At 37.7% G+C, this 24,524-nt stretch overlaps 1 protein-coding gene across 2 annotated transcripts in view; it reads left to right on the top strand.

Moving 5' to 3' along the window:
* ROBO1 (roundabout guidance receptor 1) overlaps positions 1-24,524 on the top strand; it is a 1,168,413-nt gene that overhangs the window by 1,102,273 nt on the left and 41,616 nt on the right. The window contains exons 17-23 of one of the 2 annotated variants that reach the window (XM_025375994.1): positions 461-692; positions 2,223-2,344; positions 4,699-4,870; positions 9,975-10,172; positions 14,250-14,276; positions 15,708-15,750; positions 21,991-22,145. In XM_025375994.1, the coding sequence (XP_025231779.1) occupies positions 461-692; positions 2,223-2,344; positions 4,699-4,870; positions 9,975-10,172; positions 14,250-14,276; positions 15,708-15,750; positions 21,991-22,145 (949 nt within the window). The remainder of the gene's footprint in view (positions 1-460; positions 693-2,222; positions 2,345-4,698; positions 4,871-9,974; positions 10,173-14,249; positions 14,277-15,707; positions 15,751-21,990; positions 22,146-24,524) is intronic. The other variant, XM_025375995.1, reaches the window with a different exon arrangement.

The raw sequence follows: 24,524 nt of genomic DNA, 5'->3' as shown, positions 1-24,524 counted from the left end.
GAGTCATCAAACATTTTAGCTTCTCATCCCCTTGGCCCAGGCGTGTCTTACATGCAATGTTAGAGCTGCCATCAGGCCTCACGTTTCTGCATGAAGCATAGAAGTTAATGCCACAGAAATTTGTATCACCTTACAAAAGATAGTGGATTTTTTTTTCAGTATTCTACTTACTTGAATGTTTTAGCTGAAGATTTACAAAAGATAGTGGATTTTTTTCAGTATTCTACTTACTTGAATGTTTTAGCTGAAGATTCTTTTGGATTTTCTATGAGCACACTCATGTTGTCCACATTCTAATGAGTTTTATTTTTTCCTTTCTAATTCTTACACATTTCTTGTGTAAGAATGTGGGATGAAGCCAGACAGAATTTTGTGCATTTTATAACATTTAATTTTTATTGTTTTCTAATGAACCAGTAAAATAGTATGAATAATTACATTTTACTTGTCTTTTTAATAGGTAGATCAACAGTCTCAGTATATACAAGGATATAAAATTCTCTATCGGCCGTCTGGAGCCAACCACGGAGAATCAGACTGGTTAGTTTTTGAAGTGAGGACCCCAACCAAAAACAGTGTGGTTATCCCTGATCTCAGAAAGGGAGTCAACTATGAAATTAAGGCTCGCCCTTTTTTTAATGAATTTCAAGGAGCAGATAGTGAAATCAAGTTTGCCAAGACCCTGGAAGAAGGCAAGTATGATGAAGCGTATGATTTCCATGCAGTGCAGTATATTTGTTAGGATTGTACTGGCTTAATTTAAATTGTTAGAATGTTAAGAGTGGCATTAATTATTAACTTTCTTGATATTGAACATACATTTTGCTGACAGTATTTGTTTATTTAGAAAACTAGAAAAGCAAAATGCTATAATAGTTGACTTGCTTCAATAGTGGCCTACCTACAAATATGCAAATGTGAACATTATATTACTTAAGGATATACAGAAATTTAATTATTCAGAACTAAAATTCACATTTAAAAATGAAATTGTTTTCCATTTGGTTTATTTTACATTCAGCATTTTCTATTTGTTTGTTTTGATCCATGATTGGAGTAATGTGTTGATTTGCCCAGGACTTTCTGGGATTAACATTTTTTTGTTTGTTTGTTTTTGTTTTTGAGACGGAGTCTGGCTCTGTGGCCCAGGCTGGCGTGAGCGGCGCCATCTTGGCTCCCTGCAAGCTCCGCCCCCCGGGTTCCCGCCATTCTCCTGCCTCAGCCTCCCGAGGAGCTGGGACCACAGGCGCCGCCACCGCGCCCGGCTATTTTTAGTAGAGACGGGGTTTCACCGTGTTAGCCAGGATGGTCTCCATCTCCTGACCTCGTGATCCGCCCGCCTCAGCCCCCCAAAGTGCTGGGATTACAGGCGTGAGCCACCGCGCCCGGCCGGGATTAACATTTTCTTCCTAAATCTCATCTCTCTTAAAACACCTCAGTTCTAGACAAACCACTATAGCTGACCACCCTAGTCCTAGAAATTAAACAATATTTACATAAAGGTAAAAGATTACATGAAATTACAGCACGATGCTTCCCAACATGTCTTTGTCACTTTGGCTGCATAAATAATTATGATGAATGATTAACATTCATTTTCATACTTTTGAACATTTTGAGGGAGAACAGGAGACTAGAGTTACAGGGTGGAAGAAATAGGAATTGTCCTGGGATGTTTGGTGGAAACAAGGTGTTTAACTTTGGTTATGGAAAATTCACAGTGGCAGTTAATTAGCATTGAGTGAGGAACAACTTAGGTACTTTGGGACTATTCAGACTTGGATGAAATACATCTTTAAAACATATGCAGCGGGGCACAGTGGCTCACGCCTGTAATCCAAGCACTTTGGGAGGCTGAGGCGGTGGATTTGGGAGGCTGAAGTCAGGAGTTGGAGACCAGCCTGGCCAAAGTGGTGAAACCCCGTCTCTATTAAAAATACAAAAATCAGCGGGGCGTGGTGGCGGCGCCTGTAATCCCAGCTACTCGGGGCTGAGGCAGGAGAATCGCTTGAACCCGGGAGCGGGAGGTTGCAGTGAGCCGGGATCATATCACTGTACTACATACAGCCTGGACGACAGGGGCAGACTCCGTCTCAAAAAAAAAAAAAAAAAGCATATGTTGATATAATATTAAATATTTATTATTGGTTTTGATATTAATAACCTGCTTTCAGTGTTCTCTAGCACATTGTAATAACCTACCTTTTAAAACAATTTCATAGCACCCAGTGCCCCACCCCAAGGTGTAACCGTATCGAAGAATGATGGAAACGGAACTGCAATTCTGGTTAGTTGGCAGCCACCTCCAGAGGACACCCGGAATGGAATGGTCCAAGAGTATAAGGTATGAGAAGAATGTATGTGTACCAATGTCCTGATGGACAGCCCCCGCCATTCACAAAGGAAAAGCTGGTATTTGTTTGTGGATATTTGGCGCCATCTGCTGGCCCAAATAGCAACATGTAAATTATTTTTAAAACGCTTTCTTGTTTATTCAGTAATTTTGAAATTCTGATTCAGTTGGTCTGACAGGGGCCCTTGGACATATATTTCGGTGAATCTTTTGGCGATTCTGATGTGCGTTCTTAGTTAAGGCCCAAATAAGACTGTACATGTTCTTCTGAGTAGCAAATTAATCTGTACAGTAACCAAGTATCCTGAGCCGAATTTTATTTTATTTTCAAAATAGTTTTAAAAACAAATTGAGAAACCTCTTTATGAAATGTGTGTATATTAACAGCGTGGTTTTTAAAGTATTTAAAAGACTGCCATAAGTGCACTGTGGATGTTTTAATATGTTTCAAATAAGATTTTCTAGCATAATTGAGGCATTAAAAGTCTCTGTACTTTTAAGTGTTTTCTTAAGAGTTTCAAGGCTGTCTCCATACTGAGGATTGACAGGATACTATGTGTTAGTCTAGGAAAATAGAATGTTATAGAAGATTTTTAAGGATTTAAAATGAGATGATGTCTCAGCTCTCAAGGTAAACTGTGGAATGCAGGCATTTTCACCTAAGAGTCAAAAGTCATTTCTCTCCTGAAGAAATGCAAAAGGGTGGATTTCACTTAACTTCACGGTCAATTTAAAATAATAAAATGCCTTGCTGAACCTGATTGACTGATACAAAATCAGTTTGTGGCTTTGGTTCAGCTGTATAATGTAATTGGGGTTTAAAAAAAATCACAAAAAGAGTCTTTATTTCCAAATGGTCAGCTCCTCGTATAGGGTCTGACCATTTCTTGGTATTATGTATTGAAACTGTATTAAAATAATACTAACTTTCAAAGAAAAAAGTAAAAGGATAAATGATGGAGGAGACTCTCATGCTTAGATTTCTTTTAAATCTCACTTCCTATTACAGTTTAGACAATTGTGTACTTAAAGTTAATGGTATATATTGCTTGAGGACATCATAAAGAATTCAGAGCATGTCAGTTGGGCGTGGTGGCTCACCCCTGTAATCCCAGCACTTTGAGAGGTCAGCCTGGCCAACATGGTGAAACCCCATCTCTACTAAATATACAAAAATTAGCTGGGTGTGGTGGTGCACACCTTTAATCCCAGCTACTCAGGAGGCTGAGGCAGGAGGATCACTGGAACCCAGGAGGTGGAAGCTGCACTAAGCCAAGATGGCAGCACTACACTGCAGCCTGGGCGAGAGCAAGGCTCCATCTCAAATAATAATAGTAATAATGTGCATGTTTTTCTATAGATCATTTTCTTACGGAAACTGAGTTTGAACATTGTCATGCACCATATCCAAGTTCTTACACATCGCAGAAAATCACTTGGTGATGAATCTTTTAGTGAAATTTAAAACAAGGATTATAGTATAGTTGGAAAATCTCAATTTCTTGAGAATAGTTTTGGATCACAAATATTATTAGCCAAGTTAATCAGGTAGCTCTAACTTTCCCATTAGAAGAAAGGTTTTTTCACATCAAATACGTATTGCTATTCTTTATGATCTCGTGGATGCTGTGAAGCACTGATAGTCCCATTTAAATAGACGATTGGAGGGCGAATTTTCCCTCACCAACAATACAGTTCAGTGTACCGGAGGGTGAATAGAATCCTGGGATGAGGCTTACCCCTTGTGTGCAGTTTTGTTTTTAATAATCTTAGTTGTGCAAACTGCTTTAGCGTATTCAGAAGCTCTCCTTCCTTTTCAGTCAGCTACTCTTAGTAAACTGTGATGTGCCAGTGTCAGTGCCAGGCAGATTGATCCCAGAGAACGATTGAAGTAAAGTACGAGACTTGGAGTTTCCTACTCATTTTTGTTTTACGATATCTGGTCATCATGCCTAGAATGCAAATGTTGAATGGTATTCTTCTTGATCTGCATAGACACAGCTATCTGCGAGCTACTTATTTATCTGGCAAATAATGTCTTGTTAAGAAATCCTAATGAAGTAGGCTGATGGAAACTTCTACCTTCAAGCACAGATTTGTAGACTTACCTGATATAGCCTTTTAAAAGTATATGAGAAATTAATAAAGACACCTTGAAACAACTTTTAACATTAAATTTGAAGAGAAGATTGTTCATAGAACTAGATTTTAGGGGAAAATGACTTTGGAAACTTCTTATGGTAGCGCATGACCGTTTTGAACTCTGTCTAGGTCTAAAACTGCAATCGTGTGTTGATCTTTGCATTAATGTAGGTAATTTACAGCTTGACTTTCGCTTCTTACAGGTTTGGTGTCTGGGCAATGAAACTCGATACCACATAAACAAGACAGTGGACGGTTCCACCTTTTCTGTGGTCATTCCCTTTCTCGTTCCTGGAATCCGATACAGTGTGGAAGTGGCAGCCAGCACTGGGGCTGGGCCCGGGGTGAAGAGTGAGCCTCAGTTCATCCAGCTGGGTGAGTGTCAGTGCGGATCCAGGTTGACAGTCTTTCACTCTACCATGTGGTCCCGCCTTGCTCTTCTGCATTTGGCTGAGCCACCGCCATTGCTAATTTAATAGAATATGGAATATGGCTTAGAGCTACAAAAAGGTGTTAGCTTTACTTAAAATATAGGGGAGAGAGACAGAGAGAGAGAGAGAGAGAGAGAGACTAGATGCAGATATATAGACATAGAATCTCAACTAAACTTGAACATATCCAAGCACACATTTTTGATATTTCAAGCAAAAGGCTGTCCATATTCAATGTTATGCTAATCCTGTCCTAGATAATGTTTTTATCTATTCAACAAATCCTATTAATTGAGCACCAAGGATACCTCCGTGAACATGAAAGACAGTCTGTACCTTCATGGAACTCACAGTTGCTTGGATTTAAAATCAAACAGGCCGGGCGCGGTGGCTCACTCCTGTAATCCCAACACTTTGGGAGGCCAAGGTGGGCAGATCACGAGGTCAGAAAATCGAGACCATCCTGGCTATCAGGGTGAAACCCCGTCTCTACTAAAAATACAAAAAAAAAAATAGCCAGGCGTGGTGGCGGCGCCTGTAGTCCCAGCTATGCGGGAGGCTGAGGCAGGAGAATGGCGTGAACCTGGGAGGTGGAGCTTGCAGTGAGCTGAGATTGCACCGCTGCACTCCATTCTGGGTGACAGAGTGAGACGCCGTCTCAAAAAAAAAAAAAAAAAAAAAAAATCCAACAAGCAAACTTCTATTTAAAACTTAAACCAGGTATTAGATGACCAATTTATATGTACATGTAGTGTCTATTTAAAATTATAATTGCTTATTATAGCAAAAGATAGATTGAGATGGCAAGAAGTATTAAAATATGTTTATATGCTGATTGCTTAGAAAGTTAAATACAATTTGTGCCTCAAACATAGTTAGATGAATTTAAAAAAAAAAAAACATCAAAAGCTTCATTACCACGGTTCACTCTAGGCAATATGGCATGAACATAAAGTACAAATTAGTAAGCGCATGGTAGTAAATTCTAAAACAAACAGCAAAACAATGACAAAATACCATTGTAACTGAAAAGGAAGAAGAAAGGTTCAAATATTTAGAAGCTGTGTTTAAATTATGAATGATGCCAAGAAGTATATAGCACCTTTATGTTTTTGTCTTCCAGATCAGAGGTTAAGCATTAGTAGTATTTTATTACTAGTGAAATATTAGTATATGTTACTAATATTACAATCAGTTGTTCAGTCATCAAAAGGGATCCGATGTATGAAGCTTTGTATTTCACAATTACATACCATTTTTGCATGTTAATAATATTGATGACATCCTGGAGATCATTTCAAAACAAAATTAAGAATCACCTGGTTTTCGTAAACTTCCTTGCTATACATAAAGAACTTCACATTTATTTTGAAGAATATTATTGATGTTCCGTTGTTTAGACAATGCGAGTTGCAGTAATAGATACATTTGCAGAATTTCTGTCCTGTGATACAATAAATCTACCAAAGTCCACGTGTGGGGTAAGGACTCTGTTCCACACAGATATTGAGGATCACAGGTGGATGAGTTAGCCTCTTTATCACAGGGCTTCTGAAGTGGACCCGGGGTCTGCAGCAAGGGGAGGAAAGAAACACATCATCTATGGGAGTGTTCAATGGTACAGGTCTAGACAGGGTGCCCCTCACTCCCCCAGTGTGACTACAAGCAGATGAATGGGGTCACTACAAAACTAAGTCACTGGCCAGGAAGCCTCCTCCCAACAGCTCCATTAGATGAGAGTTCCATTCAAGCTTTTAGGGAAAACGTGCTCTCTCTTTCACAGCCGTAGGCTAAAATTTGATTTTTTGCACTCATGTTACCACTAAAGAACTTATCCATGTAACTCAAAACATCCTGTTCTCCAAAAACTAGTAAAACAAAATATTTTTTAAAACAATAACCAATGATTATATATAGAAATAAAACTTTTAAACAAAAATAGCTCCTGGTTTGTTTGAAGCAGCACAAGAAACTATAACAAAATGAGTTGCTTGATGCATCTGTTGCAAATTTATATAAGATGTGGAGGAAAACAGTTTAGATTGAGCAAATAGTTGATATTCAAATATTTGCCCAATTTTGTTAAATTTCGGTATGAATTTATTAACATTGAAATAAGTTAACATTATGACGACTATATATATTATTGTTGTTTACCTATTTTTATGACTGAAGATTATTTAGTTCTATTTTTTGGAAGATAAATTGGGAAAATGACCATGTATAATTTTATTTATTTAAGATTGAAACCATGGGGGCCAAATTGGTTTCCTTGAAATTATAAATGAGTTCCATTTTTCCATCTCCTAATATAGGCTCAGCTGCAGGGAGACAAAGACTGAGCTAGCAAGTGCCTGTTTTAATTCATTAGTCATACCACACTTGAGTCTGTTAAGTCCATCTGGTTGCTTGCATAGGACCTCTCTTGGATGTTTCCATATTATCTGAGGCTACCCATCTTAACCTTGCACAAATAGCCATGAAATCTATAAACCTAGCAGATACAAAGAAGGTATTAGGAATAAGAAGAATAGGTCTGCTTGGTGAACTTTAAGAGGATGAAGTGCTCTTAGGATAACCAGAGGTAATAAAAGAGTCTGGAACATGAAATAAAACTTTCATTCAACAAACAGAGAAAGGCAGGTAACTGCTTGTGAAAATAGGTTTTTCACCCTCTATAGAATGAGATCTGGAATTCTGTTCAAGAAAAAAGCAAACTGAAAAACCACACACACTCGTACAACATGAGAAGGAATTTAGCCATTTTGCATTGAAAGGGGTGCAGTTTTCCTGAAGGCTGTTTCCTTCATCATTGAACGCTGCTTATTTTTCCTTCCAGTTTTCTTATCAAGATGCAATGCCATTTAATAAGAAAAAAATCCATTGAAAGAAGAATCCATAAAAAAATGTTATTCATGTGTAATGAGTTATACCAATTATCTTTCTGGAAAAAAATGTATTTTGGATTGAAAAATATTTCTCTCTTAAAGCAGATTGTATTAGCAGAATTGCTGTATTTCTTTCTAATTTGGTCTTAAGGTCTCTCTTTGCAGAGTGGCTATAAACTCTAGTCCTGCCCTGACAGGGCTTTGGAGAATTTGGTTGTGGGTGTTCACTTTGTGCCTTTCACAGGATGCTTTTTAATCCTGGCAGACAGCATAACGCCTCAGTGTTCAACACATGACCAGGTGTTCCTCGCACAGGAAACTTGTTTATACCGGCAGATGTCCCTGTGGCTTTCATCTGACCTGTGTCCAGCTTATTCCTGTCAATATGACCCCTCCTAGGAGAGCCTTGACTGGGAGGAAAGTTAAAACCTTCCAGTGTGTTGCTTAGATGAGACTCAGAGGAGGCAATACAACAAAAACACATGCAGTAACTGAAGCAGTTTATTACTCACAGATCCTTGGGACAGAGGGTGTGCCGACAAGGGCCGATGAGGCCACCGGGGCAGTGTGCTCAACCAGCAGGTGGGGGTCCAGAGAGGGGAGACCTAGGCACTGAGGCCTTTTTGCCCTTGCAGGTATGACCCAGGCAGGTTTCCTTTGGGGAGTTCCAACTGGTGGGTTCTTAGAGCAAATGGCACAAGTTCCATGGGGTCACATTCTGTCTGAGAACGGTCACTGTGGCATATCTGCACAGTCCATGAGGGGTGTGGCGTCACTGGGGTGAGTCAAGGAAGTTGTGTCTACATATCCCATAGGGAAGTGGTCACCAAAAGTCAGTCGTGTAAGGCAGATACCTGGATTGACCATGTTGAGGAGCTGGAGGGAAGCAGGGAACTGGAAATTGTCAAGGGTATCAGTGAGACACCTGTGAGAAGGTTAAACTTAGATTCAAAATCAATACTGAGGCTACATAAAATTTTAAGAACTCTTGACAACAATATGTATCAGAGTCAAATGTTTAGTAGTAAGAAAGCACCAATCCTAATGAAACGGGCCAACACCTTCTTGTTTCACCAGATGTGGTGGGGGAAGAACATCAAAATTGCAGACAGAGGTGGGCATTCTGCACAGTGGGCACCCTCAGGGTTGATATCACTCAGTGCCAACAAAATTAGGTATTGCTTTGGTGATACAGCCTCCAGTTCTCTACAGCAACTTTGCAGACCTCTTGTGTGACTGGGTGTTACGGTGGGCTTGAAAAAACTCAGTAGGCTTAAAACATAAATGTAAACTAAGTACATTTTATTAGCCGTATATTCCATCAATTTTTAAATATTGAATCAAAATGGCCAGCAGAAAATATGAGCCCTTTTGACTATTCATAACCCTTGATATTATAATTCTTTTACATATTTAACATTATTTTGTCTATTGCTCACCGTGATTGTTATTTTAATGGAGAAATTATCCATGGCTCTTCCAATGGTAACATTATGTTAATTTTTCTTTGGGTTTTCCTGATCCTGAATTGTATAGGTCTTTCTGAACTTACGTTAATTAATGTGTTTCTAAGACAATTAAATGTCTTACAATATAGTGTTAGTGTCGGGGGTACATACACACATATAGAGACTTTTCTATATCTAGCTTAGAGAGGAAATAAAATTTTATTTCTTTTTTAAGAACATACTATTTAAGCATGCCTATAGAAGTCTGAGAAAGTTTCTATCTTGTCTGTAAATACTTATTAAATATTCCTTATTTGTACATGTATTATTTGTACGTGTATGAAAGTATTTAATTTTTTTAGTGTTATGTTTTTGTATTTTTCTCAGTTAGTTAGCGCTGTCCTGTGAGACTTAATCTAAGCAGTAACCTGCAGAGCTCTTTGGGTGGGAAAGAGAAGCAGGTGCCATTGCTTTCTTCTTTAAGCATGATTCTATACAGCTGCCTCGCTTGCTTTGAGTTGAAATAAATAAATAGCATTGTGCAATTTTGCTGAAAACAGTATGAACTGTTTTATTTGATGATGGTGAGTGGTGTGAGAGGAAAAACAGAAATCATTATCTAGAAATTAACAAAGCAATGGCAGCCACAAGTGAGTGCGTGCGTTATTGCGTTGAGTCTGAAGGCCACATTAATCGGAAGATGGCTTTTCAGATTCCCACGGAAACCCCGTGTCACCCGAGGACCAAGTCAGCCTGGCTCAGCAGATTTCTGACGTCGTGAAGCAGCCGGCCTTCATAGCAGGTATCGGAGCGGCCTGCTGGATCATCCTCATGGTCTTCAGCATCTGGCTTTATCGGCACCGCAAGAAGAGGAACGGACTGACTAGCACTTACGCGGGTATCAGAAAAGGTATTCGCTTTCCCAAGGTTTTCATGTTTTAATGTTTCTAAAACTCTTGATTTTAATATTTGATTCCAAATGATTCATGATTATGCATATCCTCTAAAAATTTCTTAATATATAAAGATTTTCAAAAGTGCGTTTATGGTGCTGTGGTATCCACATACTAACTTCTCTTACGTAGCAGAACTGCAAATAGAGTTGATTAGTTTCTTAGGGCTCAGTTCCTTTAAAATAGATTTCGCCAAGGTAGGTCTACCTTTGGCTGTTAGACCATTTCCCTTTTCTCTTAGGGAATTAATTTATTGCCTTATGTTCTTGAGGGAAATTTTTAATGTCCTTGTTATTGGAATTATAAACGCAACCTTGAAACAATCTCACGCAGTTTCAGAGGAGACACCATTACCCTCTGTGAAGCAAAATAGAAAATACTGCCATTTGATTATGTATAAAATACTCCTTTCTTGGTGAATATGGAAGGCATGACTGAGTGATGTACTGTTGCTTACGGAGAGAAGAGGGTTAGTCCATTTTTATTATTGTAAAGTTGCGAAATGGAATATGTGTATGCTGTTACTTAGTGATGGTGATTTTGTTACAAATATGTTTGCAGTTTTAAAAAAGACAGCTTACTTGGCCACTATTAATATTTACAATTTTAAAGATGACCCAAATATGCCAAGATTTTCACAGATACTTTTGCTACTTATCCTTAAACTCCGAAGCCTGCTGATACTTTTGTGTTTTGTATTCTCAAAGGAAATTGTTAACAGTGTCAGACAGACAATGCTCCCTGCCCCTTTGATATCTTCATCAATTCTGAGCCTCAGATCTTGGCTGTAGGTTAGGTTAGATGGTTGTAAGTCGCAGTTTTCAGGGACACCGAGTTTATGTCATTAGTCCAACAAGATCACTTCTAGTACACCATTCTTGCTCTCAGAATTGTACTGACTAAGTGGCAGATTATACAAATGAGAGGGCCCATCCTTCAGTCTCATGCAACAGCTTTCCTTTGCTGCCAAGCAAATTTAAAGAGGATTTCCAATTAAAAAAAAAGTCTTCTACCATCACCAACTTTTCCCCCCAAGTTTCTACATAAGTGAACATTTCTTACACATGTTGGCCAGATTGTTTCCCTGACCAATTACATGACAAAGTCAGAATTTTTCATGTTAGCTAGAACTTGAATGTCCCTACGCATAGATAAAACAGTACGGGACAGCCATCTAAAGTATTTGTCTTCTCCGTCACAAGGGGACTCAGCAAGAGTCAGCACAAATGCGTCACTAATATATAAAACTAAATCTCCTTGCCACCTGCCTGTGGCTCAGCAGCAGTCTCTTCATGTACATACATTTGCTTTAGCATTATCATCCTTAAATATGTTTTTTTCAGATATGTGTCCTATCTAGGGATGAAGCAGTATGTCAATATTCCCGCCTGTGAAATGGAAAATGAGGGCTTGGAGGTTACTGAAAAGAGAACTGGCGCTCATTATGTATACAAAGTAGAAGAATGTCAGGCACATGTTACCATATAAAACCTTTGACTAAAAATAATGGTAGACAAGGGGTTTTTGGGTGTCTTTGTGTGGTGGAGCGGGGAAGGGGTAGGGTGTTAGGGGTAGAAGATGTTTGGAAAGCTGATTTGAATGAGGAAAAGGGTGACTAATTAACATATAGATGTGGAGTCTCTTGAATTCATCATCAAAAGACCTCCATCATCACCTCTGTTTTGCAAATAGCCAGTCGGTGGAATCCTGGGTTTCTTATGAGGTGCCATAGCTACGTGATGATACTAATTTAATGCTCTACGTTGTCTCGAACTCTAGAAATGTGACATGCAGCTCTCCTTCCTACTGAAATGTTTCCCTTTCTTTACTAACGTCCTTTGAGCATGCCGAGAAATGCCTGTGTCCTCTTTGTGCAAAACCTATTAAACTAATACCATTGTCCTTTCAACTTAGCTTGTGTTTAAGCAGAAATCATAGAACATAATTACAAATGTAATTTGATGAGCATTTGATTCTGCTTTCTTCACTTTGTCCTGTTGGCACTTTTTCATAATTTTGTTTCTATGCAATTTTTTAAGTGCATTTTGAGATCTTAAATTTTCTATGCCAAAGTCAATGCCAGTAATTTTAAGAAAAAAGAAAGTGAAATATTTTAAAGAATAAAAATTGTAAAAGAGCCCATTGACCTGTAAAACATCAAGCCAGAGTGTAACTTTGGGGGAATAGTGAGTCTATTTAACATTTCCCCCTTACGTTTAGTTATCGGTGTGACATCTGCCAGTTGGCTGGGTACCCCCTGCCACATGCATTCACAGAGTGCACCAGCATCACTTAGGGACACAGAGAGTTTATTATATTATTGGAAGCTTTGAAAATTAAGTTGCTATTTGGTGTGCTAGCAGTGAAAATTTCATTTAGATTGACCTCCTTTTCATCTCTTCTTCAGTTCCTCAAAGTGGGGTTAGCAGTTAGCTAGGAGAAGTAATGACAAGGACCTTTCATATTTTCCCAGTGTCCTTGTGATTGCAAATTAATGTTCAGGCACTCCATTCTTGCTTGAATAGCTTTAGTTTCAAATGCACCTTTCATTTTTTTTTTTTTAATATGAAGACTTGTTACTATGGCTCTGAATTTTTGAATGTAGCTAAATTACACTGACTCTGAAAAGACCTGACTGAAAAAAAAAATACAATAGGATTCTTAAAACGGGGATTGCTGTGCTGCAAACGAAGGCCAGGGTATAAATTGGGGATGCAGCACTGAGGTTTTTGCTTTTGTTCTTTCTAGTATGCTCAGAGATAAAGTGTCTGGGTAAGAACTGGCAATTGTAGAGGATGCTATAGCCTTTCAGTTTGCAACCCCAAGTGCTCCGATTTTACAGTAAATTTCCTGGAGATGTCCTAATGTGAAATAGAAAATATAATTCTGGCAGCGTTTTGATACATGATAAGTAATCAATATTCTAGTTTGTTTGTACTAAAGATTATTTTAAAGAAACTTTAATCTTAAAGGGAATAACATGTATTTCCTTGCTTTTTTTTTTTTTTTTTTTTTTTTTTTTAACCAGAGCAGCGTTTACTTTAATTTAACATGAAGAGATTGGAACTAAGTCAATCTCCTCCCTCTATGAAATGACATGGAAATTGCTCTGCCGTTATCCAACCCCCCAGGAATGGGAGAAGATAGGAAAAGTGGGGGAGGAATGGCTGCTACTTTTGAGGTCTGCAGTTCAATTTCAGGCATTATTGATTAGATTAAGATTTATAACTGCAGAGAGAGTGACGGTTTTCAGAAGGGTGTTATTGTTCTATTGTTTAGCTTCTACTGTGGTATTAAAAGAATGCCCAGTCTACTTCTAGGAAGCTTCTAAAAGTAAACTCAAAGAAATTAGAATTTAAAATTCCAGTTTTTTCTGTCCATTCACAAATTTTTATGATGATAAGAAATGTCATTTATGTGATAAGACGTCAGGCATTTCCGCTCAGCGAAACAGTTAAATTTTATGGTTCTCTTTTATTCAGTTCATCTTTTTCTTTGCTTTCCTTTCCTTTCATTGTGTTTGTTTTTTCTTCCCCTTTCCTTGCCTTTCCTTCTTTTCCTTCTTTCCCTCTTTTTTTCTCTCAATGTTGAGTACATAAGTGTATCTAGTAGTTCACTTTAATAAGCATTTACTTTCAGATTTCTAGATAAGGTCCAGCAAGACTCTGATAATACTTGTTTAAGAATCCATCATCCTGTGTTTGGAGATGATTAATAGTGGAGGATTCTTGTTTGTACGAAAGCCGTGAGCTAAATCTGTGTTACTAAATGCAGGGTCATTTGCAGGCTAACCTAGCAGAATTCCCTTCCTGAACGTACTAGAATGTCAGACACTTCAAAATGGTACCTGTAGAGACAAGCTTCTTTTTTTAACCTCAGAGTTGGTTTTATTCATAGATCAGAGTGTCAGAACTGCTGGCTTAGTTATTTACATTTGTTTTATGTTCAGCTGTCTGCTTGATTTATACTAATGTGATATGTTCCCTTTCTCTCTTCAGCTTAATAACTGGTTTATATTTTGTTTTGATTTTCAGTCCCGTCTTTTACCTTCACACCAACAGGTATATATTTGCACTTACCCTCCTCCTTTCCATTGTTAGTCTGGCATGCGTTCTACTATTGTGTTTCTGTTTTTATTTCATTTTCTGCAGTAAGTTGGGGGTAAGAACTTAAAGTGCATATAATACTTGATTTACTCACACCAGGCATGTGTTTAAAGTAGACACGGTTGGTGTTGCTTTTCTTCCATTTGATGCAATGATGTATTCACAATTCCACACTGGATCTTAGCCTTGTTTGCATGTGTTTCATTAAGTAGACGCACTCTGTCTACCTTCAGCATGATTTAACATGCTAATGATCTTATTGACTATTTCAGACTTGGCAGTGCATTTTTCAACTTAAGCTTTCGAGTTTTCCAACAAAAATTTCTCTCCCTTGTATTTCTCTGTCCCCAGAATCAATATTGTTAAAGGTAACCAAAATACCCAGCACATGTGAAAGATGAAACTTTTCATTTTCCCTAAGTCAGAATCCTAATATTCCGTTCTATTCAAAATGGGTCCTCTTCTGTCACATCACCTCCAGGAAAAGATGTACCTGTAGTTACGCCCTCTCAGTTTTAATCCAGTTATTGTCATCACTGGGAGCAGTTATCTCTCTATAACAGACTTCCAGTTTGGAGTTCTTCTAAGTAGCGGAATTTGGCAGCTTTAAAAACACATTTCTTCTTAGAAAATGTGTCTCTATTTACAGAAAAGCTAATCTTCTTAACCACTTAGCCTAACTATGTGCAAATCTTTTTTTGTTGTTGTTATGGTTAAAATTTTCCACCCCAAATTTATTACGCCGAGAATGCTTTCAAGAGCATATAATATATTTTGATTATCTATACATGTCTGATGAAAATATAATAAGAAATAATTTGCACAAGCCACAATAAAAAATAGGTCACATGAATTAATAGTCACAACTTGGCATACATCTTTGTGTGTGGAAAGCTTTATTTTAACATTTATCTTTGACTTACTGGTACTCATATTTCTGGGAAAATTAGTAGGTTTTTTTTTCTGAGTTTAAGTTTACACTTATATAAAATCATGAAATTATGTGCTCCAATAATCAATTCAAAATGGAAATCCATGGGAATGCTAATGTACAGATGTGTAATAGTTATATTTAATAAGAATGTACTGATGTTTTGCTTTTTCTTGATTCTCCACCTTATTGGAACATGAAGAAAATAAGAGTGATATATAGATATCTAATTATATATATAATTAGATATATGATATGTATATATAATTCTATACAATAGTTAAAAGAAATGTCACTAGTTGAATCAGAAATCTGTTACATCGTGTGATGATTTTTGCAATGCTTCTATGTAGGAAGACAGAAGGAATTCCATTTTAGAAAGATGCTCACGAATGTAATAGCTTTTGATATATAAATATGTCTATTAATTGTTCCTTTTTTCCGTAACATTCTAGTAACTTACCAGAGAGGAGGCGAAGCTGTCAGCAGTGGAGGGAGGTAATTATCTTGCTTGTTTTGTAGATCCTACAGGGAATTCCAAATATTTCTTCATCTTCCTCAACGACACCACTTTCTCTGCTTAAAAAGTCTAACTTAAAGGTGAAATGTATTTAGTTCCTTGAGAAAGACTCCATTTAGCTATGCTGTTGAACCAAGCTGTTTACACACAAATGTAGTTGATTGGGGTAGTTGCATCTTAATCAGTGACCACCAGAGAGCGCACTTTAACCGAGAAAGAGACGCTGATTTAGCAAATGATTAAAAGGCGTTAAAGTGACTAAGCTGTGGCATTTATGAAGATGAACAAATATAGCTAGTTAACAAATACTGTCAAAGAAAAAGTGTTCATTTGAAAAACCTGCTGAACACAGCAATTGCTCATAAGTTGTAGGTTATGTTTGTTTGTTCTTGTTATGAATTCAACATAGTTCACATCTCCATTTGCAGGAAAATGTGTTGAAATAAAAGAGGAAGTCTGGGTAGCTTGTTAACAAAGAACGTTTTCCCTCCTCTAATTAAAATGAATCTCAATCTTGTATTTATGATTTTTAAAGTAATTATTATTCAGTGAACTTTAATATATTCACGGAGAAATCACAAATTGATGTGACAACAAGCTTCAAGGGGCTGAAATAAGGTATAAGTTATGTGATGAGCCAAGCTTCAGAATTTTTCACAATAAGATGTTTTCTTTTTTCTCCAAAACAGTAACATCTAGCTTACGGTGTAAAAAAAGAAATCTTCCACCAAAACCATCTTATAATTCAAATTCAGTGAACTTACTAAATTCCCTTCTTTGTACAGCTGTGTAACATGGCTGCTACTGGAAAGCTAGAAATGAGTAAGATATTATTCCTGAACTAAAGGAACATACCATCAGATCAGAAAATGACTGAATTTAAGAAGTGGTTTAAAAAAATAAAGGTTGACCACCTTTAGCCAGTGCTATACAAATTTGGCGACAAGTACTAATCTTTTCTTTCCTGGGTATTGCTAACTTCCTGTTCTCATACCTGTGAAACAAAGCCAGCCAGTGACAGACCCAAAGCTAGGAAGGTTTCCATAAGGAATAAATCCACTCGATTCAGGAATTAAAGCAGGGCATGTTTGTGCATCCAGGGGAATTCCATCTAAATCACAGCCCAGACATTATGAAAGAGCCTCTGGCATGAGAACATTTTCTCATGGGTGAATCTGGAATACCTGATTTTATAACCACTTCATTACATGTGTACATTTCAGCCTCCTCATTAATCAAAGCATGTGAAAGTGCTTCTTGAGCATCTTTGATATGTTCTTCACTAGCCTCTGTGCGTGGGCATGTGTACACAAGTATCACAGACACAGGCACTTACAGAAGTACAAGCCTGGTTCCTACTCTAAAAGAATTTACAACCTGGGTAGAGCAAACCAGCCCATGGGAAGCGATGGCAGGAACGCATAGGTAGCAAATGCTAGTTGCTGTGGCAGGATGGGAAGATTACAAAGTTCCTGAGCTGTCTCTTTGGAAAGCTCACTATATCACAAAACAAACATAGCTTTTTAAATTTAAACATAGAATCCCTGGCAGTGAAGCTGATTTATTTCAAATACTAAGTAGAAATGATCATTTTCCTAAATGAAATGCTAAACCATGTTGGGATATTACGGAGGCAACAGTTCAGTAAAGATTTCAGAGTCAATGCTCAAAATGTCAGTTATATACAAAATGTTAAAATTATTTATTCATGCAATATATTGAACACTTACTATGTGACAGGCACTAGTTTACTTACTTGGGATGCATCAGTAGGCAAAGTGGATAAAAATTCCTGCCCTTCTAGACCTTAGGTTGTAGTGGGGAAGATGCAAGATGAATAATAAACATTTTTTTAAAAAGTCAACTGTATAATATCAGCAGTTGATAAATGCTATGGGAAAAATAAAGCAGGATGAGGACAATAAGGATGCTTTACGAAGGGACCTCATTCCTAGCCACTTACGGGTGTGTGTGTCAGTGTGTGTGTATGTGTGTCTGTGTCTGTGTTTCGTGATCCAGTGAGATCAGAGCGGGAATAATGAACCAGACTCCTACACTGACTTCTCTTGTGTCTGTCCCTTAAGCACTGGTTTCCCTCATGTGTTTAAGACTCTCTTGAGCCCTCACTGGACCTCCTACCTCACTTGGTTAATGACACCAAAGCAAAAACCTTCCATCCATCCTCTTGGATCTCCTGTATCCATTACTGCATTTTGTTGATGCTGTCTGTTAACTCCTTTCACTCTCATATTGTTTCATTTCCAGCCCTACTTCTCCTTTGCCTAATCTATGACAAAAGCTCTCAGGAGTCCTACCTTTATCTATAATACCTTCATTAGCACTATTTCCTGCTAATTCCCTTTGCTCACTGGAGACAGAATGATCTTTTGAAATGCATATTGATCATGTTTCTGAGCTCCAGACAATCCCATTATCAACAGGACCTACCATGTTTAGAATATCAGATCTAAACTGGCCATAATATGCGAAGCTCTAGGGCTCTGCAGACTTACTTCACACCTCAAAATGTGCCAGATCCTACAATCCACTGTTTCACCCCACCGGCCGTTTGCCAAGATGGCATTTTCTTCTGTGTCCTTAACTGCACTGCCCCTGTATTATATAGGTCTGGACTGTCTCCCCACCCAGCGACCCTTCTCAGTTTAGTGAATTCCACCTACTATGCCCTCCATTAACTCTCTAATGTGGAATTACCTCAATGAAGCACCTAACATAAGGTGATGCCATTATCTTTTGTTTGTATCAGAGGTCAGCTAATGATGTCTCTTGAGCCAAATCCAGCCTGCCACCTGTTTTTGTAAATAAAGTTTTATAAGAATACAGCCAGACTCATTTGTTTACATATTTTCTATGACTGTATTTGAGCCACATTGACAGAGTTGACTAGTTATCAAAGAAGCGATACGGTTTGGAAAGCCTTAAAACGTTACTCTCTGGTCCCTTAAGAAAATGTTTGGCAACTCCTGGTAGATAATGACTGCCTCTGACAAGAGAATGTGAGTTCCTGGAGGATGGATATTACATGGTTTATTTATTGATAAATGGATTTTTAATAAAGTAATAAATGTAATTTATTGAATTACATAAATAAATGGGATAAATGACACAAAAGATTAATTTTTGAAAGATGTCACTTATAAGTAAGAAAAAAACGAATGAACCATTGAATAAATGAATGTCAGAAGGCCTGAGTTCAGTCCTTGGTGACATTAGAGAAGTTTTGGAGGCTGTATTTTTTTCCTCTAATAAAAGGAGAAGGTTATCTAGAACTCTGTTATAATTGTGAACCTTGCAAGTGTGGCTATTCCTGGAAAAGAGAGAATAAAGATTGTGGTAAGCAAAGAGACCCCTTCCCAACTTAAAAAGGGCAAAGAAATTGTGAGAAAATCCAGTGAAATGATCATGGAAATATTAAGTACCTGTTTCTGTTCATTTGTTTTCCTTTCCTCAAACATTCCAGGCAATGTGTCCCAAAAAACGTACTTAATCCAAACCACAGTAGAAGGCAAGAAAGCAGAGAAAACCTGAGAAGGGTGGGGCGGGAAAGTCTGGCTAACCTGGTAGAGAATGCCAATACCACATTCCCTGTTGGTGGGAGGTGAGGAAATAGAGCTCAAGCCTTTGCTTCTCTTTAAAATATTGGCAGTTCTGAGATCTAGCCCTTGGCTTTAGAGCTCATTCAGGCTGCCAGTGGGAAGGGGAGACAGCCTATTGCCTGACAAGCCTTCCTGCCGGGCTCCTCCACCGTTTCCCCAGCTCCTGGACTCTGTACTGTTTGATTTTGTGATTTAGCAGCTCGAATAGGCTTTCTTGGGGTGAGTGATTGGAATATCAACAGAAGAGTAGGAATTGAAGGTAATTGCCATATAATTACTAAAGTGCATTTGCCCTCTTTTTTTCTTCATAGCACAAATCTATCCACTTAATATATTATGTGATAATACTATGTAATAATATTTAAGAAACATGTTAATACCTATAACTGCCATGTGGATTTTTTCTGCTTCATATCTTAAGCTCAAATACATAAAGGTAGCCTGGAGAATTGTTTAAAAAAGACCTTAGAACCCTTCTTAGAGTAGCTACATATGACCTTGACTTCCTCAAAGTCCTCTCAGATATATACATGGCATTTTAAGGTTCATTATGGGCCAGTAATCACAGCTCACCTTCTGCCTTAAATAATTAGCATTCCAAATTGAAGTCTAAACAGAAAACTTGAATGTAAACCGATAAGTCAGCTTCCTGTTGGAAATCACTCATATACATGAAAAGGGCTCTCAGCCTATGATGATATCAAAGCATTCACTATGAAAGTATTTTTCAGAGGGAATCAGAGCAGCATAAAAATTTGTCTGTTTCTTTTGAAACATGTAAGTCAGTCTGTGGAAAATTTCCTCTTGACCCATACTTCAGACATCCTGTAACATCTCTGCTGTGTCACATATGGAGTTTTATTTTTAATAACTTCTACAGTGATAATATTCATAGTTTAAGTTCACAGAAAAAATAAGAAAGCAAACGATTACTAGATGCAGAATTTCTGTAACAATATCTATTTCAAAGGCTCCAGATATCTGTGTTATAACTTGCATTTAAATGTTTAAAATTTCAACAGTTTGGAAACGCTGTTCTTCAAATCACGATTTATCAACAATTTTAATAGTAAGGTTGGCTCAGTTTTAATGGCTTACACTTCCAATACTTTCTCCACTCTTCCTTTTATGAAGAATATTCCAGAGCTTTGGGAAATGTTAGCACTTTCCCGTATATGTGTTTATAAAATCTTAGATTAGAGTGTATACTCTAGGGCCAGCCTGCTAGGGTTTGATTTTCAGCTCTGCCACTCACTTACTTTATATAACCATGCACAAACTTCTTCACATCTCTTAGACATCCCATTTCCTCATCTTTAAAATTTGGATAACAGTACCTCCCTTGTAAAATTGTTGTGGTGACTAAATGAGTTCATACATGTTAAAAAAAAAAAAAAGAATGCCTCACACGTTATAAGCAAAGGGTAAATATTTGTTTTTATTATATAAATATATGTACTCACATATGTATAGAAAAATGAATCATAAATCCATAGCCTTTTTTAGAATGGATTACTTCTCAACCATCATTTGCATACTAAATTTCCTCAGTAGATTATATGCTAGAATAAGAACCATGGAAGGTAAAATATCAGATTTTTGCTTCCCAGATAAATAAGAAACACAATTATTGCATTTTAACATAGAAAATAAAACCACCAAGAAAATATTTGCAGAATCTGTAATGCCAGTCTGTTTATTGTGAGTGGGACATCGCCTCTTTTGCTGAATGGAGGTATGTATGAAGTCAGTGTTGGAGAAGGAAATGAGGAATGCCACTCTTGAACTCCAGTTTGAGTCCCTGGCTCTGTTGGTCCAGGGCTCCCATTAATAATCGCTGATGTACTTGGCATTCCCGATGCACGGTAAAAGAAGAATCACATCTTCTGCCAAAAACTACCAAAATGAACGCTAATATTCTTTTTAGTGGGCATCTCTGTTTTATCAGATTTAATTCATCAGCTTTCCTTTGCTTATGTTGGGATGTATGACATTTTACAATGTCACCATCAGAAAATGTTGACAAGCTTACAGACCTATGCACTGAAACATTGATGAAGATCTGTGTAAAATGTCACAGAGCCCCCAAACTCATTAGATATGAAGCATGGTTTTGGAGAAAAATATGCCAGTGCATTTAATTTGAAGCATCTATCGTCTGAGTAAAGAGGCTTGTTTCATTTTTTTAATGAAGTTGTAAGGAGTCACAATTTTTTAATGGGTCAAAATGAAGAAGTGCCAACTATCTGAATTAGGGCGTTTTTTTTAAGCCACTAACAGACTAAAAAATATTTTCATATTCCATGTTTGATTTTTAACCATTCTGACTAAAGGCAGAGTAGAACGTTGCAAACGATATGAGATTTTAGGTCTGATGCGTAACTCTTCCTATGTACAGTTATGGCTGTGTAAATGGAGGTGCATCCCAGGACCTTATGGTAAGTTGCCTTGAGTGTAGAATCAAAGGGCTAATAATGTCATTCAGCATAGTTCATCAGATGATTGGTGAGAATAACAAGATGAGGAAGTTATTGGAATTTTCAATAGAAAATATCATTCTCTATTCGTATAACATTTGCTTTTATGTATTTTTTTATTTAGGCCTGGACTTCTCAACATCAGTGAACCTGCCACGCAGCCATGGCTGGCAGACACGTGGCCTAATACTGGCAACAATCACAACGACTGCTCCATCAACTGCTGCACGGCAGGCAATGGAAACAGCGACAGCAACCTGACTACCTACAGTCGCCCAGGTTAGGGACGCAGAGAGAGCGTGATCTGTATAAGCTTTTTAAGGAGCCAGCCAGAAGATGTTTTCTTTCCCTCTCCCTACATGGGAAGATAAAATTTGACCAATATTTTATCCAGTGCTGACTATCGTTTAGCAAAATAGCCTGATTTAAGTATTTTCTCCATCCCTTAACCTCCATACTTTGCTAAAGTCCACCAAAAATATTTTGCCCAGATAATTGGGAAGATAAATTATACAATCGATAGCAAATAAGGAAAAATAAAATCATGGGAAAGTATGTATGTATGTATTTGTTTATTGGAGACAGAATCTCACTCTGATACCCAGGCTGGCGGGTAGTGGCATCCGCTTCCTGAGTTCCAGTGATTCTCGTGCCTCAGCCTCCCGAGTAGCTGGGACTACAGGCATGCACCATCAGGCTCAGCTAATTTTTATGTATATATATTTGTAAGTAGAGATGGGGTTTTGCCATGTTGCCCAGGTTGGTCTCAAACTCCTGGCCTCGCATGATCCATTCACCTCAGCTTCCCAAAGTGCTGGATGGGAATACAGGCGTGAGCCACCGTGCCCAGCCGTAAAAGTATTTAAAAAACAATTTTTTTTTTGACAGAGTCTCACTCTGTAGCCCAGGCTAGAGTGCAGAGGCGCAATCTCGGCTCACTGCAACCTCCGCCTCCTGGGTTCAAGTGATTCTCCTGCCTCAGCCTCCCAAGTAACTGGGATTACAGTCACACAGCACCACACCCAGCTAATTTTTATAATTTTAGTAGAGAGAGGGTTTTACCATGTTGGCCAGGCTGGTCACAAGTATTTATGTTGATAAGAATGTATGTGATTATGATTTATTTTACCCTGTTTGTTTGTTTGTTGTTTTTTGAGATAGGATCTCACTCTCTCACCCAGGCTGGAGTACGGTGGCATTAACACAACTCACTGCAACCTCAGCCTCCCGGGCTCAACTAATCCTCTCACCTCAGCCTCCCAAGTAGCTGAGACCACAGGAGGGCACCACCATGCCTTGCAAATTAAAAAAAATTTTTTGTAGAGATGCAGGTCTTGCTATGTTGCTCAGGCTGGTCTCAAATTCCTGCACTCAGGCAACCCTCCTGCCTCAGCCTCCCAAAGTGTTAGGATTATAGGGGTGAGCTACTGTGCCTGCTATATAATTTTTAATTGTAATTAAATAATCTTTAATCATATTTAATCATTTTTGAGATTTTGGGAATAACATAGATCAAAAGGTAAATAAATTCATAGTTATAATGAACCAAATTCTTTAATAGCAAAAACAATAATAATAATAATATACAACAGTAATACAAAAATTTAAATAAAAACTGGAATTTTAAATCAGATTTTATAGTATATTAGCAAATCCTGAGGACATGAGATACATATATATGTATATATTGTGTGTGTATATATACACACACATAGATATATATGTATTATGTGTATATATACACACACACACACTTACATACATATATATATTTTGCAGGTGTGTATGCATACATTTATTTTCTATTGTTTGTTTTTTGGGTCAGATGTATATGTGACTAAAATTTTATGCCAAAACATAATAGTAAAAAATTGGATGTACATTATGCAAGATGTAAAGGAATAAAAATTGGCAAAGATTTCTTACCCCCCCCCAAAAAAAATACAATATTCGCAATATAGGAAATAGTAAAATAATTGTAAGGAATCTCTCTATGATGATAGAAGTAAAATAACCTATGGAATTAAGGAAAGGCAAGGGAGAAGTTGGAGTTAAGTAAAGATGTTAAGCACGATAAAGAACCAATCATAGAGCAATCTGCATGTCTGCCCTTAAAATGAATCCTGAGTCTCCACTGGCTGTGGACGTGACATAGCCGCGTGACCGAGTCTCTGCCCTCCAGCGGTCCGTATGCTGAGTGTCTGGACAGATAGATACGCATGTAATCATAAGTAAAAGAAAAACTGGGTTGAGACCCATAGAAGAGAAAAAATGGCAATACCCATTTAAATTAATAGGTAGAGCTGTGTTGTCCAATATGGTAGCCATTGGCAACAGATGGCTGTTTACATTTAATTAAATAAAACGCAGTTTAAAACTCAGTCCCTCTTTTGCACTAGCTACATTTCTAGTGCTCAGGAGCCACATGTGACTAGTAGCTGCTGTATCGGACAAAGCAGAGTAGACCATGTACAGTATCTCCAAGGTTCTGTTGGATAACACACATATAGATAGGTTGGCGAAACAAAATGAGAATGCAAAAACCATGTGATCTTTATAGTATTTCTTAACCACTGTTAAACAAAACTAGAAATTAGAAATCGCAAAGGCCAGATCAATCAAATATTTCTGCTCCCTGATGGTTCATGGTTGAAATGC

Source organism: Theropithecus gelada, chromosome 2 (genome assembly GCF_003255815.1).
Source record: "Theropithecus gelada isolate Dixy chromosome 2, Tgel_1.0, whole genome shotgun sequence".
In the NCBI taxonomy this organism is placed as follows: Eukaryota; Metazoa; Chordata; class Mammalia; order Primates; family Cercopithecidae; genus Theropithecus; species Theropithecus gelada.
The sequence above is the reverse complement of the archived record's forward strand: the minus strand, read 5'-3'. Positions and strand labels throughout refer to the sequence as shown.